The sequence below is a fragment of the Artemia sp. Qi Xiang Cuo genome, chromosome 7 (assembly GCF_049724085.1).
Source record: "Artemia sp. Qi Xiang Cuo chromosome 7, ASM4972408v1, whole genome shotgun sequence".
Lineage (NCBI taxonomy): Eukaryota > Metazoa > Arthropoda > Branchiopoda > Anostraca > Artemiidae > Artemia > Artemia sp. Qi Xiang Cuo.
The window spans coordinates 30,792,465-30,809,300 of NC_142800.1; the positions used below are offsets into that span (position 1 = coordinate 30,792,465).

The 16,836-nt window shown below is 33.0% G+C and overlaps 1 protein-coding gene across 2 annotated transcripts; it reads left to right on the forward strand.

Annotated features, from left to right (window-relative positions):
- The first annotated feature begins 867 nt into the window (after positions 1 to 867).
- Positions 868 to 16,541, forward strand: LOC148950157 (uncharacterized). 2 transcript variants are annotated; one of them, XM_089092183.1, is made up of 4 exons: positions 868 to 999; positions 7,915 to 8,155; positions 11,649 to 13,369; positions 16,322 to 16,541. In XM_089092183.1, the coding sequence occupies exons 2-4, from the start codon at positions 7,921 to 7,923 to the stop codon at positions 16,400 to 16,402; spliced, it is 2,037 nt and encodes a 678-aa protein (XP_088948309.1). In that variant the 5' UTR covers positions 868 to 999; positions 7,915 to 7,920; the 3' UTR covers positions 16,403 to 16,541. The 2 variants fall into 2 exon arrangements, with proteins under 2 accessions (XP_088948309.1, XP_088948308.1); XM_089092182.1 differs by having other exon boundaries at positions 874 to 930.
- The last annotated feature ends 295 nt before the right edge of the window (positions 16,542 to 16,836 follow it).

Consider the following 16,836-nt stretch of genomic DNA (forward strand, 5'->3'; position numbering starts at 1 on the left):
TTTATTCAATGACTTATTAAACCTTTTACTCGTTTAAACATTTATTTTTTTTATTTATATTATTACCCATATTTGTAATTTGGTAATTGGGTGTCAATTTGTGAATTGCATCTCTTCCATTAAAATTATGACTATTCTGTCAGTGTCATTTTAGAAGTCATGTTATTGCTTTTTAATTGTAACTATATTACGATTCTTATTCTATTACAATGCTATGTGAAAACCTTAATATATTAATAGTGTAATAATTAGTTATTGAATAAATATAGAAAATATTCTATTTCTATTTTTACCTCTCTGAAAAAGGTGTTTTCAAAATAAGGTAAGCGATAATTTATTGGTTTCTTGTACTATGAGTAGATGTTGGAAAATCAAAGTTGAACGGAATCCCTTTTTTGACTGGCTAACTTTATTATACAACTTGAATATAAAACTCAAAAAGTGCGATTCAGTCCTGCTTTCTAGGGCTATAATAAGAAAAAGGTTGAGATGGCTATGGCACGTTGTTAAAAAAAAGTTAAAAAAAAAAGGATTGATTAAGAGGTATTGGAGGGGTTAAGGATTTTAGTGAAGGTTGGTATAAAGCTATCTAAATATCTTTTTGTTTTAGATGCATACTTTGGCTTTAAAACTCTCTTTCAGGGCATTGGTTAATATTGACAAGGGTCACTTTTTATTCACAGCTCATTACCACGAACTGTTTGAGAAGAGTTGCAGTTGCAAAATTCTTATTATTAAGAATTGTTTATCAAAACAAAATACAGTAAATCAGTTTAGCAAAAATATATTATTTTAATCTTTACACCTCTCTTATCTGAATTTGCCACTATATAATCATCAATTCTTTGAAATACTTCATGATTCTTGTTTTTGCGTTGATCCATTTAAGATATACAGATCAGGAGTCTTTAGTTAAAGATAACGTTGAAGGTTGTCATTTTTTTTTATTTTTCACTTAAGACATATAAAATCAGGAGTTTTAGGAGTTCTTAGTCAAAGGTAATTTTGCTAAATTTAACTTTCAGTGCTAATTGGCATGATAATAAAATCTTTTATGCATCATTATGAAATTAATCCGCAAAATATTTAATGACTAAAATAAAATTACTTATAGTATGAGTTCTGTTGAAAAGCCTAGCTTTAAGAAAGCTAATTTTTTCTGATGATTTCCTTGAGAAACAAAAATAAGGTCCAAAGCAACATATTTCAATATGAGAATTGCATAGCAGTAACGCTGGGAAAGTAACGCAGTTTATTTAGCTCAAGCAGGCTTTCTCATGTTTCTAATTTTTTTTTTAAAGGCCGGCATTTGAAAATACAATTACTCCAAGGCCAAATTTTTTGTGGTTTTTTAGATTAAAAAAAAAAACTTTCATTGATTAGAAATGTTCTTTAATGTAATTCAGCATGCTGAGTTTAAAACTGAAGTCATATTTTTTTTAGCGGTTCATCACTTGTCGTAAAGATTCATGAAATTCCTCAAATAGATTTTTAAGTATTCCAGAGCACAAAAAAAATGAATAAATAAAATTATTTATTTATAAAACTAATAAAATAGAATTAATTATAATTAAATGAATAAAAAAAAAAAATTGAAATCATTACACAAGACTGTGAATGGCTGAAGAATTCTGGTCACTTTTCAAATTAGAGTATTTTCTAGAATCATATTTATTAGTATCTTACACTGGCGGATCCAGGGGACGGGGGCGATTTTTCTGGCGCCCTCTTTCCCTGTTTTTTCTTTTTTTCACTCTTTTTTTTCAAATAAATTTGTCAATTTGGTCAATTATTGGCACCTTTGTCACATCACCCCCCAAGATTTTGCTCATTGGCACCCTTGTCACATTCTCCCCCCCCCCCCAAGATTTTGCTTTAGATCCACTTCTGACTTCGTAGCCAATAAAATTCCTATTCTGTTATTAAGTAAGACACCGTTCTTAAAGCAAAATCACAAAGTAGATTCTTTAGTAAAAAATCTAAGCTACTTATTCTTATTGTGAAATCTAAGCTACGCTAAAAATCTAAGCTACTTATTATTATCTACTTATTGTGAATAAGCTACTTATTCACAAAGTAGCTTATTCAGCTTTTCAATTAACCTAACATTACGATGAAAATCAAATTGTGACCTATTCACCAACTTTTATAACGCAATCAACTCATTTGGTATGATCCGGCAATAGAAAAGGGAAGGATTGCTTTACGACTATTCCCAACCCCGTGAAATCTTCATAGATTTAGATAACAAATTTCTACATTTTGTATAAAATCAAAAATCTAATGGTAGCAAATTGTAAAAAGCGACTCATGCTAATAGCAACCAAAGCTCGAAGAAAAGAAATTATGATGAAATTGTATTCATCAAAAAAATAATTTTTATGGTAATTCAGAAATAAAAAAAGTATATTAACATTAAAGTTAATTTTGAAAATTCGCCAGCCTGAGAAAACTACCAAATTTTAAATAAATAAACACCTGCAACTACCAACTGACTATGTTTCAAACAGTTCGTGGTAACGAACTGTAAGTAAGGAGCGACCCGGCTCAATGGTAACCGAAACTCTAGAAAACGGGTTTTTGATGCCAATAGATATATCAAAAGAATCAGATTTCAATGCTGATTTCAAATATATAACTTTCATCAAGTTTAGGGCTACCCATCAAAAGCTACGTGCCTGATAACATTGGGCTGATTTTCAAAAAAAGGGCGAAAGACTCCCTAAAAGTTAGAGAACCTTAGTCAAAATCACACCATCATATTCAGCATATTAGAGAACTCTACTGTAGAGGTTTCAGGCTCCTATCACAAAAATGTGGAATTTTGCATTTTTTGCCAGAAGAAAGATCACGGATGCGTGTTTATTTGTTTGTTTGTTTGTTTTTTTTTTTGTGTATTTTTCCCCCAGGGGTGATCGTATCGACCCAGTGGTACTATAATATCGTGGGAGGGCTCATTCGAACGGAAATTAAAATTTATAGTGCCGTTTTTAAGTGACCAAAAAAATGGAGGGCAACTAGGCCCCCTCCCACGCTTATTTTTTTACAAAAGTCACCCGATCAAAATTTTGAGATAGCCATTTTGTTCAGCATGGTCGAAAATATGATAAATATGTCTTTTGGGATGACTTAATCCCCCGAAGTACCCAGAGGGAGGGCTAAAAGTTATGAACTTTACCCAATGTTAACATATAGTATTGGTTATTCGGAAGTATACAGAAGTTTTCAGGAGGTTTTTTTTCTGCTAGGGGGCGGGCAGGGTGGGTCGGGGGTTATGGTGGAGGATCTGTTCATGAAGGAAGTTTTCATGGGGGAAGGGAAATTGCCATGAAGGGGGCGCCGGACTTGCCAGCATTATTTATTGGTTATTGGGAAGTATACAACCATTTTCAGGAAGGATTTTTTCTGGAGGGGGGCTAGAGGAGGGAGGTACTCTGGAGAATATTTCCGTGGAGGATGTTTCTTTGGGGTAAGGGACATTTCTATGAAGAGGGCGCCGGATTTCCAAGCATTATTTAAAAAACGATCAGAAATTAAATAAAAAAAAAAAAAGTTTTTTCAACTGAAATGTAAGAAGGAATATTAGAACTTAAAACGAACAGAAATTATAACGTATGTGAGGGGGTTCTCCTCCAAGTCAATACCTCGCTCTTTAAGCTACAGTTTTTTTTAGTGCTTTCAAAAGAGCTATCTATTCTAATTAAACGGCCTTTGTGATTCAGGGGTTTGTGAATCAAATTTTTTTTTAACTTTTAACGTAAAGAGCTTGGTATTGACTAAGGGCAGAACCCCCTCATATACGTAATAACATATACGTAATAAAAAAAAACAATAAAAAAACAAGCGATACGGCTCAATAGTAATCGAAACTTTTAAAAACGGAATTTTGATGTCAATAAATGTATCAAAAGAATGTGTTTATAATGCTGATTCTAAATATATAAATTTTATTAAGTTTAGTATTACTCATCAAAGGCAACAAGCCTGAGGAAATTTACTCGATTTTTTAAAGAGGGGGAAACATCCCCTACAAGTGGAAGAATTTTAATGAAAATCACAACGTCAGATTCAGCGTATCAGAAAACCCTATTACATAGGTTTCAAGCTCATATCTGCAAAAATCTGCAACTTTGAATTTTTGCCAGAAGAAAAATATACGAATATAGAAGTTAGTTACGTAAGTTAATTTGTAAAGACATTCATTTAGCAAAAGAAAAGTAAAATTTTTATTCAAATAAAAGCTGCATTAACTAAAAAACGATCAGAAATTAAATAAAAAAAACAAGTTTTTTAAACTGAAAGTAAGGAGCGACATTAAAACTTAAAACGAACAGAAATTATTCCGTACATGAAAGGGGCTGTCCCCTCCTCAACGCCTCGCTATTTATTCCTTATATGAACGGGGCTGTCCCCTCCTCAACGCCTCTCTATTTACGATAAATTTTTTTTTTTTTTTAAAAAAAAATTTGTGAGACAGTCAAACTTTAGCGTAAAGAGCGAGGCGTTGAGGAGGGGACAGCCCCTTTCATATACGGAATAAAGAGCGAGGCGTTGAGGAGGGGACAGCCCCTTTCATGTACGGAATAATTTCTGTTCGTTTTAAGTTTTAATGTCGCTCCTTACTTTCAGTTTAAAAAACTTGTTTTTTTTATTTAATCCCACTAAAACGCTTCCCATCAAGCACTTTTAAAATCTACGCATAAATTTTAAGGGTTTAAGGAAGAGGGGCCTACTCTATGTACGATAATTTCTGTTCTTTTCAAGTTATAAGTTTAGTCTTGACTTTCATTTTGTATTTTTTTTATAGAACCACGAACCATTTTTTTATGCATATATACATGTTCAAATTCTTTTTATTTTTGGTTTTTATTGACATTGGTAACTTTTTGTTCACAGCTCATTACCACGAACTTTTTGAAAAAGAACTGAAATTGAAAAATTCTTATTATTAAGAATTATTTACCAAAACAAGAAGCAGTAAATCATTATAACACCCATGTATTTTGATCTTTACACCGTCCTCTCTTATCTGAATTTGCCGCTATATAACCATCAATTTTTGAATAGTGATTTTTACTTTTGTGTTGATTCATTTAAGATATATAAATCAGGAGTCTTTAATTAAAGATAACTATGAAGGTTGTCATTTTTTTTTGTTTAAAGATTAATCGCTTAAAGAAATTGGTTAGATAGATTGAATCTTAAAATAAATATTTAAAGATAATTATATTTTCTTTCTTTAAAGAAAAAAAGAAAAAGTTTTTCTTTAAAAATAATTCGTATCTGTTTTGAATCATAATGAAATTAATAAGCAAATTAATTTTGACTTATAATCATTATAAGTCCTTATAATAATTATTATTGTTATTATTATAATTATTTATTGATTAATTATTAACTATTTATAATTATTTATTATTATAATATTATTATTAATATAATTATTATAAGACATTATTAATATTAAATTAATAATGCCTGCAATAAAATAACTTATAGCGTGAGTAATGTTGAAAAAGCTTATCTCTAACAGAACTATATTTGTCTGAGGATTTCCTTGAGAAACAAAAGCAAGAACCAAAGCAACATTATTTCGTACAGGAATTCAGGATAATAACGCTAGGAAACGTAGCTTGTTTTGCCTCAGGCAGGCTTCCTCGGGTTTCTAACTTATTTTTTTAAAGGACTGGATTCGGAAATGCAATTCCAATTGCTCCAAGTTCATATTTGTTGTGGTGTTTTTGAATTTTTGAAAATATTTCTTTGATTAAAACAGTTTCTTAATGTAGTTCAGCACGCTTAGTTCGAAACTGTAATCATAATTCCTTATTTTTACCAGTTTATCACATTTCACAAAGATTGATTAAGTTTCTCAGTTAAATTTTAAGGATTTGAGACCAAACATAAGACAAGCAAATTAAAATATATTCGAAAATTCTAGTCACTTTTCAAATTGGAGCTTCTACTACAACCGCATTGTTTAGTTTTCAACAAAATAAAATTCTGTGATTAATTAAGACACTGTTCGCTAAGGTTAGAGTTTTCAGCTTTTCTATTAAATGGGATTTTGGTTTTAATCTAGCTGTCATGTATTAAATGATTATTTGTTTGGTATGATAAGTCAATATCAAGGAGAGGGATTGCTATTTGATCATTCCCATCCCCCTTAGAATCTTGAGAAATCTAAATTACAAATTTCTACATTTTTCATGTAATGGAAAATTTGATGGTAACGAACTTGACTCATGTTAATAGTAACCGAACATCGAAAAAAAGGACTTTTGATTACAGTGTATACATAAAAAAGATTAATTTTTTTTATAGTGATTCAAAAATAAAAAATCTATTGGCATTAAAATTAAATGTGAAATGTTTAAGATTATACAATTATTCAACGTATAAGAACACACTAAAACAAAGGTTTCAAGCCTCTCTACAAAAACGAGAAAACCTTGTGCTATCTTTTTAAGAAGGCAAAAACAGTCATGGACGTGAGTTACGTTTTCCCTAGGGGTGATCGTATCAAGCCAGTAGTCCTAGGATGTTGGATTTAGGGCTCTTTCAAATAGAATTACCCTGTTTAGGTAGCGTCTGTTTGTAGGTAGTGTTTAAGAAATAAATACACTAAATGAGCGATTTAACTCGACGCATTGATGTGTAAAAAAATAGTATATCCAATCGTTTCTTAGGGGCGGTAGCCCCCCTAATTTCAGATTAACTCTGGATATAGAATTTAAAACTACAGAAATTGAATAAAAAAAACAGATCTTTTTTTTTAATGAGAGTAGAAGAGAGACACTGAAGCTTAAAATGAACAGAAAATATTCTGTATTTTTGATTGATCGAAAAAATTATCTAAAGTTTGATTTTATCAATGCTTTAAGAACAGAACAAACAATGCAAACCAACGGAAAAGCTTATTCTATTAACAGAATAAGCTATAACGGATAACACGTAGAACTTAACATTCAACATAGCGTATAACTTTAACAGTTAATTGAACCACACAATTTTCATTCCAAATTTTATGAAGGCAATCGGGAAATACAAAACTTGAAACTACCAATTTGCGATAGTTTTAGTACTTTGAGTTTTGGGTAAAATTCTAGTTAAACATTAATGTAAAGAGTGAGGGCTGATGGGGATAAGCCTTTCATAAAAAGAACAATTTGTTTTTGCTTTATATTTCAATGTCTCTGTTTATCTATGTTGGATAAAACGTTTTTAATTTAATACCATGGTTGCGACAACAACTGCAAAGAAATAACTCTGGCCTATAGAAGCCGGAAATGTGCCAACCTATTTTAAAAAAGATTTTCAAGTGACAGAGAATTTTCATTTGAAGCTGATTCAGGAATGGTAATTAGTATTACGATTAATCTTAACGGTGACAGCTTCTTACAAAACAAACTTGTGGAACATTGGAAAACAGCATGAAATGCCTCAAAAATAGAGTCGGATCGAAACAAAAACTGCACCATTGGATTCTTCAATGCTAAAAACCATAAATGGGAGAATTACAGATCCACATCTTGAGCAACCAGGAAAACTACATTTTCCCTCGTGAATCATTATTCGAATGACTATTCAACGTAGTATGTTTTTATTTAGTTACCGTCTCACCGTTGCTTGGAGAGGGCCTATTTTATTTTTATTTTCATTTAGAGTTTATTTGTCGAGGCTCGTTTTGTTTTTATTGTAGTAAAATTTATTTTTGTATATGATCTACTCTTTATTGACTTTTGTGTGCTGGGGACATTTGAGCGGAAGTCTCAACAGAAATTCCTGCACATTTATCCTTTTTCTTTCACTTGCTGGAAAAATCCTCGATTTTCTTCTTCCCAGTTATTTTTTTTCATAATTTTAAAATATTTTGGATTTTTTCAAATAATGGTGTATGTCTCTTCATTTTAGGAGGCTATGAAATTATATCTAAGCCATACATTATACCTGCTGGTACTTCTATCTCAAGCATCATGCAGATTATCCAAAACGACCTGTCCCCAAATAGATGGTCCAATGGCTGTATACTTTCCCCATCCAACGAATTGCCATCAGTTCTATGAGTGTTCAAATGGGGAAGCATACCTTTTCAACTGTCCAGATGGCCTAATTTTTGACTCAATTTTGAATGTGTGCAACTGGCCCCATCTATGTAAGATATAATTCGAATAAGTTTTCCCAGGGAGGCATAAAATTAGAACTAATGTCTTTGTTTTTAATTGATTTGATCCTGTTGACAACATTTTAGGTTGAGGATTCCACATTGATTTGTATCAAGAAGTCAAATGCAAGTAGGACACTTTCGTCTACAGATGTAAAGTTACGATAGTCTAAATATAAGGACCATCAATCCCTTTTTTAGTGACGTGAATTCACAAAAATTTAGGGCGGGGGCAAAAAGACTTTTTTTTTAATCTGGGGAGGAGTATTTGTTGTTTTTTCTACTTTTTCAATGAAAACTGTATCACATTTTGATATTTTTGGAGAAGGGTATACATAAATCTACCGAAATGAACACTCAATTCTATTTTTCTCTTAGGAAATACACACAAATAACAACTCCATGTAATTTTTCTTTAATTTGGCTACCACCGCGCATATGATGTGCTTTTAGTACCAAGAGCATCGAAACAAAAAAAAGTGCCACCTGGACTCCTCTTAAGTATATTCATACCTGATAACAAAGATTGTGTAAGACTACCCTTTTTGTTGTTTCAAAAGTATGAATGTTTTAGGGCAGTGCCACGTTTTCGTCTGTTTTACCACATTTAACCTTATCAACAAATATTTAAAACTCATCAGTTTAATTATTAGAACTTCTCGTTTGATAAATTTAATAGTGTTCAGTTGATTCGCAAAGACAACTGCGCCTTCAATGGAAGGGTATGCCTTCCTAATCTGTTTAATACCACATGTTTTCAGCTTATTCTGTCACTGATTTTCACGTGATTTTTTTTTCAAATTTAGTGTGTGCTACTACCAAATACTGCCCAAGTAGGCTACAGGTGCCAAGAAGGTGAAAATTGAATTAAAAATTGAAAATAAGAATAAGAATTGAAAATTGAATTCCCAATTTCTAATTTTTGTATGACATGTATGGTTGTGTAATTTTCCACTTCAGCAGTTCAAAAAATAAAACTACTTTTTCACTATTCCTGGTACTTCAAGAGTAATGGCTAAAATAGGATAGTAAGATAAGATAATATTTATTACCAAAGGACTACCACAAGCTCTGATAGACTTAAATCCGCTTCTTATCTAAAGTAAAAGGTAAAACAAGAACAGAAACAAAGCAAAAACATAAGAAGCAACAGAGAAATTTCCGAAACTAATCAAGAAAGAAATCAGTTATATAAAAAATAATTAGTAGAAAATTAGGAGAAGCTAGCAAAGTATTGCACACAAAAATGGTGTGTCCAATAAATTAAATATATTCTAAGACCACTTTGGCTATACATGACTAATGAAAGTCAGAGAGGAAAGAAAATAACAAAATGAAAAATAAAATAAAAAAGGTGAAAAAACGAGGATTTTGTCAGCCAGTGGCGAAACCATGAAGAAGCAGAAAAAAAGCAAATATTTCGACAAGGACCTCCGCCGATTCGTCCTCAGTGCTAAACAAAATAAAGAAAAAAAGAAGAAAAAAAAGAAAAAGAAACCAACGAAAATCGGACCTTTTGAAGTTTACTTGACAACGACAGAACAAAAACTAAATAAGAACCAGTTTGGAATCAATGAAAAATAAATCTACTACGATGATAGAGCAATAATCCTTTGTTTTGCTATAAAATTTAGCTGGTCTACAAATTCGTTCATCATTTGATGTGCAAATATGCTCTCTCAAGTTATACCGGGCGAAAATATTGATTCAGTCCTTCAAAATTAAACTGTCATGAATTGGGCTTAATGAAATATCTGCAGTATCTCTATTTATTGCTAAATTTTGGTTTATATATTTTTTTTGTCTCAATTACCTCTTTAAAAGTTTGTGGTAGACCATTTACAGTAGATATTAAGGTTGCCTCGTCAAAAAGAACCAGATGGGATGGATTTTCGAAAAAATGTAGGGCCAATGCTGAATCAAAGCTGTCTTTGTTATTTTTCAATCTCAGGGAAGAAGAAAAATTTGCTTTTTTCTTCTTCTTCATGGTTTCACCACTGGCTGACAAAATCCTCATTTTTTCATCTTTTTGATTTTATTTTTCATTTTGTTATTTTCTTTCCTCTGTGAGTTTCATTTGTCCAATAAATTAACTCGACAATTAACGGGAGAAAGAAGAAGATGAGTGGACATTTACTTTTCAATATTTTGATTGTACAGGGGAAAAAAAGGGAAAATCATAAAGGAATAAGACTCGTGTCACAAAGAAGCAAAAAAAATTAAATAAAAACAAATATATGGCACAAGTAAGTAAATTAAGACAATTCTTCCCTTTGCAAATAAGAAGAGTCAGATCAGCATCCTTCAAGCCCTTCAGGCCTGAGAATCAATTATAAGTTATCTTAATCGACGCATTTGCTTTCACCAGGGCAAATTTTATAAAAGGTGTTTTTGATCAAGCCACTTTTTTCAAGATCCAAATATACAAAGGATTGATTGTTAACCCCATTTATATCCTAGGCCTTCTATGTGAAGCCCCTAGACTTCAAGGCATACGTGGTCATGCTCATAAATGTCCCTGGACTAATTCAATATATACTAAGCCCTTTTCTATGAAGCGTGTGTAAGTCAAGTTGGAGGAGTGTAGTTTAGTCTAGCTAGAAACACAAAAACTTAGGAATATTAGTAGTAGGAAAATGAACCTTGAAAGCTAGTTTAACCTAATATACTGTCCACTGCAAAAGAGAGCCAGTCCTGGGGTTCTTTGGGCTTAATCAATAAAAAAAGAGCACTATATATTAGACGTTGACGTGTACAGGCTTAGCCTGCAATTCTTTCAAATATATAGACTAGACTAATAAATGCTTTGACAAAATAAAAGCCTTGATACAAGAATGTGGTGAAAAAATGACACCACACAAAAACACACTGAAAGAAAACGCCTTGATAAAAAAAAATTACAGACCAAAAAGTGTTTTCACCAAATAAAAAGCTTAAAAACAATTTTCGATAATCCCTGGTTTGACCAAAACAAGAGTCCCGAAAATGAAACATCGTCAACAGCCAAATAGCAAGAAATACGAGTCCATTCTGGTAACTGGAAAATTTATTTAAATGTTAATTATGAAACGACATATAAAGCACTGAATTTTCCCACATTATTTTATTGATGTGTTTGACTTACGACTAGCTATGGGTGGTGACACATTCAGCACCCTTTTTAACATAATCTATGCTCGTGAATCTATGCTTTAATAGATAAGGTAATTCAACAATATATTTCAAAATGAAACGCAAAGACAAAATAATTCAACCTTTTTTTTACCAGATAATTTTCTAATTATGACTAATTCAAGCAATGTCAATTATTTCTGATTTTTCCTCTTTTTTCAACAGTCGAACTAAATTGCCAGGCAACTTGGTATTTTTTTTTAGGATTTTAATATATTTTCCAATGTTAAGTAGATAATAATCAAATGTGATTATTCGTGTGTATGAATATCTAATTACAAGAACTTTTCAAAAAATATTTTTTATTTTATAGCTACCTGTTTTGGTGGAAATACCGAAGGACCACAAGTAGAAACTGAAACTCAGCCAGGCCAGACAACTAGTGCCGTAGATACAACTGAATTGAGCAATTTAACAACTAGGGCCGACCAAGAAACAAGTTCATCTTCCCTAGACCTGGAGACTGATTCACCTACTAAGGAAACCTTTGAGCCTGAAACTGATATACCTGTTGAACCAACACAAGAACCAGATACCGATTCACCAACCGAACGTACCCCAGAACCAGAGACTGATTCACCTATTGAACCAACTTCAGAAACTGATTTGCCTGTTGAACCGACATTAAAACCAGGCACTGATTCATCTGTCACTCTTACCCCAAAACCAGGGACTGATTTGACTGTTGAACCAACTTTAGAAACTGAAACGGATTTACCTGTTGAATCGACCTTGGCACCAAGCACAGAAGCTGAGATAACAGAAAAGCCGACAACAGATACACTTGAAACTGATTCAGGGATAACAGAACAAACTGACACACCAGGAGAAACCCCAAATCCAGAGCCTGGAACTGAGTCTACAGTTAAACCAACCCCAGAATCAAGCACAGAAGCTGAGATAACGGAGAAAACCACAACGGATACTATTAATGGAATTACAACATCCACTCCTCCAGATTCTAGCTCAGAAGAAAATTCTACTGAAATTTCAGAGTCACAAGAGTCACAAGAAACTGAATCCAATGAAAGTTCCGAAGAGAAACCTGAAAGTGGGGAAAACTCAAAAGAGTCTGAAGAAGACTCCAAATCAGAAGAATCAAAAGAAAGTGAAGAAAACTCTAAGCCAGATGAAAGTTCTGAAGAGAAACCTGAGGGCGGGGAAAACTCAAAAGAATCTGAAGAAGACTCGAAATCAGATGAAAGTTCCCAAGAGAAACCTGAAAGTGATGAAAACTCAAAAGAATCTGAAGAAAACTCCAAATCAGAAGAATCACAAGAAAGTGAAGAAAATTCGAAACCAGATGAAAGTTCCGAAGAGAAACCTGAAAGTGGTGAAAACTCAAAAGAGTCTGAAGAAGACTCCAAATCACAAGAATCACAAGAAAGTGAAGAAAATTCTAAGCCAGATGAAAGTTCCGAAGAGGAACCTGAGAGTGGAGAAAACTCAAAAGAGTCTGAAGAAAACTTCAAACCAGAAGAATCACAAGAAAGTGAAGAAAATTCTAAACCAGATGAAAATTCTGAAGAGAAACCTGAGGGTGGAGAAAACTCAAAAGAATCTGAAGAAGAATCTAAATCAGAAGAATCACAAGAAAGTGAAGAAAATTCTAAGCCGGATGAAAGTTCCGAAGAGAAACCTGAAAGTGGTGAAAACTCAAATGAAACAAAAGAAGAATCTGAATCAAAGGAATCACAAGAAAGCGGAGAAAATTCTGAGCCTGATGAAAGTTTCGAAGAGAAACCTGAAAGTGAGGAAAACTCGAAACAATCTGAAGAAGACTCTGAATCAAAAGAGACACATGAAAGTGAAGAAAATTCTAAGCCAGAAAATAGTTCTGAAGAGAAACCTGAAAGTGGAGAAAACTCAAAAGAGTCCAGAAGTTCAGACGAATCGAATTTAAGATTTATAGATGAACAAGACAAGATTGGTGCTAAGGCTTGCCAAATGGCTTTTGCATATAATAGTCGCACCTCTCATCCCACAAACTGTGGACTCTATTACGTATGCAGAAGAGGTGTTGGCGTCTTATTGGTGAGTACTTAATATACTTCGTGTAAAAAATAAATAAAAAAGGAAATTCGTCTTTAATCGAGACTCCTAACTTAAATTATTCGAAATCATTACTTCATAAGATTTTGAGTAACGCTTAAGTTTCATGAGTTACAAAGCAAAACTTACCCACACAAAGTCAATTATAATATGTTCGTTAAGCTATTCAAGATAGCTGTTTTTTTACAAAAGAAAGAAATTCAAACTCTTGCTTTACAGCAAAATATCTCAAACCAAAGACAGCAGTTTGTTGAAGGTCCATCCTAATTAAACTTGTGAATATCCACACGAAAAGACTAATTAAATGAAATGACTAACTAAAGGGGATGTGACCAAGATGTATTTCTTTGAAAATTTTCCCCTAGTCGCTTCATTTACAACAAGTGTTCATCAAATCTTGGGAAGGGAATCATTCAATAGGAAATTGAACATGCCTGTGTCCTTTTTTCAGGGTAAAAACAAGTCGAGCAGTCATGCCCCTCTCTTCTCATAGTTTTGTCCCAGGCTAGCATTGTAGTCTTCCACGGAATTAGGTCTGGGTTTAATGCTTGGAAGATCCAAAACTGTACCTTCAAGGGATAGCTTGACGTTTTGGAGAGGGTCCAAAATTATTAAAATTCCCAATCCTTTGCACGTGAAGGCTGATTGCATATGCGGATATTTTGTCCCTTTTAAAAAGCAAGAATTATACGCTGAATTTAAATATTTTTGATCGAAGGAAACAATCATGGCCCTTTCAACATTTCCCCTCCAACCATCCACTTGTTGGAAGGAAATTACACATAGTACCACCTTGCTTAAGAGAATCAAACAAGGACACTTAACCTACAAGATTTGAGAAACAAAGGGAGCCATGGTCCCTCCAACACCTTCCTTAAACCCCACCTCGCTGCTACATTTTTAGTAGATCGGTAAGAACCTAGCCACTTATTTTAGCTCAAATTGTCAAAGGAGTTTTCTCATCTATATATTTAGAGAACCAAAGTGAAACTGCGGCTTTTCCAGCACCCCCCCTACCCCCCCCCCCCCCAAAAAAGGTCAATGAGTAGTAAAAAGAAAAAGAACTTGTTTGAAATAAAAAAAAATAAAGCCTTTTGACCAATATAGCGTTAGACAAGTGTACGAAAACGTAAAAAAAACAAGGCTAATGAGTAATAAAGAAAAACCTTATTTGACATTAATAAAATGAAACTTTTTGACCAAAATAGTGTTAAAGGAGTGTACAAAAATGTAAAAAAAAACAAGGTTAATAAGCATTAGAAAGAAAAATAACCTGTTTGAGATTAATAAAATAAAGTCTTTTGACCAATCTAGTGGTAAAGGAGTGTACGAGAATGTATAAAAAGGGTAATGAGCAATAAAAAGAAAAAGAACACGGGTGGCTCCACACCCCAGCAGGGAATGGGCCCCAAGAAGGGGACAAATAGTCTCACCCGTTTGCTCCAAAAAAAAATGTTATAACAAAAAAAACAGTAAGCTGAGCAAAAAATTAGGAAGAAACCGTGAATTAGGGAAAATTAAACAGGAGGGGGGCCCAAAGCCCTCTGAAATAGAATAAGGGGAAGGGTCCCTTAACGGGGGTTCATAATCTGACCGGTTCCCTCCTAAAAACTGAAATAATAAAAATTGGCCGAGAAATAAAATTAGAAAAAGGTGTAAATTAAAGAAAGTCGAACACGACGGCCGGTTCTAAACCCCAGAAGGGCCAGGCCCCCAAGACAGGGATGTATTCGAAAAAAAAATCCAATACTCACTGTCTGAAAATAAAATTAAATTTTAAATCTTCTCCTAAAGCAAACTTTATATAATACAAAATCAGAATATTTTGACTTCATGTCCGGAAAGCTTTATTTACGGAAAGGAGCAAAGGAAAATCCAAAATCCTCCAGAGTGGGAGGGGAGAATGTAGCATGAAAAATTTGAAGATCAGTAAGCGCTCAAGAATTTGTCGTGAAACTTTCACTACGTCTCTAGGCATTGCCGTGCAGATATGCCTATCTCTATACAATGTTTTAGAATACCCCCCACCCCGTATCCAATGTACTAGCCCATGTATTCTCACGGAAAGCAATATCATTACGTAGTTTTGCCGAGTATTCCCTGGTAAAATGAGAATCTATCAATATTTCCACTTTCATACCTTTAACTAAAATGAATTTATAATGGCTAAGATTATACTGTAATCTCAGCTCAAATTAAAATTTAAAAAAAAATGTTGCCCGTTTCGGTTAGTTTTCCAAAATAAAATATTTTGTCATATCATCTGCGTGGAAAAATTAAAATTTGGACTTTTTTCTAATTAAAATTAGAAACAATAATTAGCCTCTCTTATGGGCAAAATAACACCTTATTAGATTGCCTGAACCTGAAAAGATATTTTAAAATGTTTGTATGGGGTAAGCTGAGATACCAGTCTGTTTGTAATCCCCAGACAAAATAAGAAAATGGTTTACCACTTGTGCTGTTCACATTTCCCGCAGATGCAAGAAAAAGGGCAGTGTAGCGCCCCATAGAAACAAGTTAGAATACGAATATGTCCGTATGTCCCCTATTCGACCTGTCCAGAAGTGACCAACAGACTCCTACTTGTGTTATACACATTTTGCAAAAGTCAGTTTATGCATTGATGTGGTTTATCCCTTGAATGTGACTTCAAATTGAAGCTCCACAGTTGTCTCGAGTCCACTTACGATCTGTACTTATAAACCTGTTTTTAGGCTGCTTTTGAAAAGAAATATTCCCCACTTTGAACAAAATCTTCAGTTTTGACCCAAGAGTTCAACTAGTGCTTGGTCGAGTCAATTGGAGGACCTAAATTAGAGACAATGTGGTACTTACCGACTGATTTTCATGTAATACTATTTACCACACATCAAAATATCAGTTTATTAAACCTCAAGCTGTTACATTTATTAATTATCCATTTTTTTTCAGGAGTGCCCAAGGCGTCGTTATTTCAACCCACGTACTAGCCAGTGCGACAGCTCTGACAGAGAAATTTGCTATTTAAATTAACAAGACTTACTATTAACGCAGTGACCTTCTAGTTTATATTAAGCGTAAGAAATCATATTTAAAGTTGCTATTTTTAAATTGTTCTTTATTATATACACAGTCTTTTCAGCAATTAAAATTCATGTCTAATCACGGCAAATTCAAAGTGTAAGATAGCTTTTCCTCACAAGTAAATTCTTATATATAGGTATTTACCCAAAAACACGTTTTCAAAGAAGTTTATTAAATCAAACAGATCTTTCCAACGAACTGCACTTAAAGAACACTCTAAAGATTTTCTAAAGTAACCGACAATCTGTAACACAAAAGTCTAATAGCAAGGAATATATCAAAAGAATTTAGTTTTATAGTGATATCAAATCTATAAAATTTCTTAATTTTGAAATTGCCCATAAGAAATTAAGAGCCTAAGAATATTTACATAATTGATTAAA

Excerpts from the sequence above, each read along its gene's own strand:
- LOC148950157 (XM_089092183.1), top strand. The coding sequence starts at position 7,921 with ATGAAATTATATCTAAGCCATACATTATACCTGCTGGTACTTCTATCT. Across the intron at positions 8,156-11,648 it reads GTGCAACTGGCCCCATCTAT|CTACCTGTTTTGGTGGAAAT; the intron begins GTAAGATATAAT and ends TTTATTTTATAG. Across the intron at positions 13,370-16,321 it reads GAGGTGTTGGCGTCTTATTG|GAGTGCCCAAGGCGTCGTTA; the intron begins GTGAGTACTTAA and ends ATTTTTTTTCAG.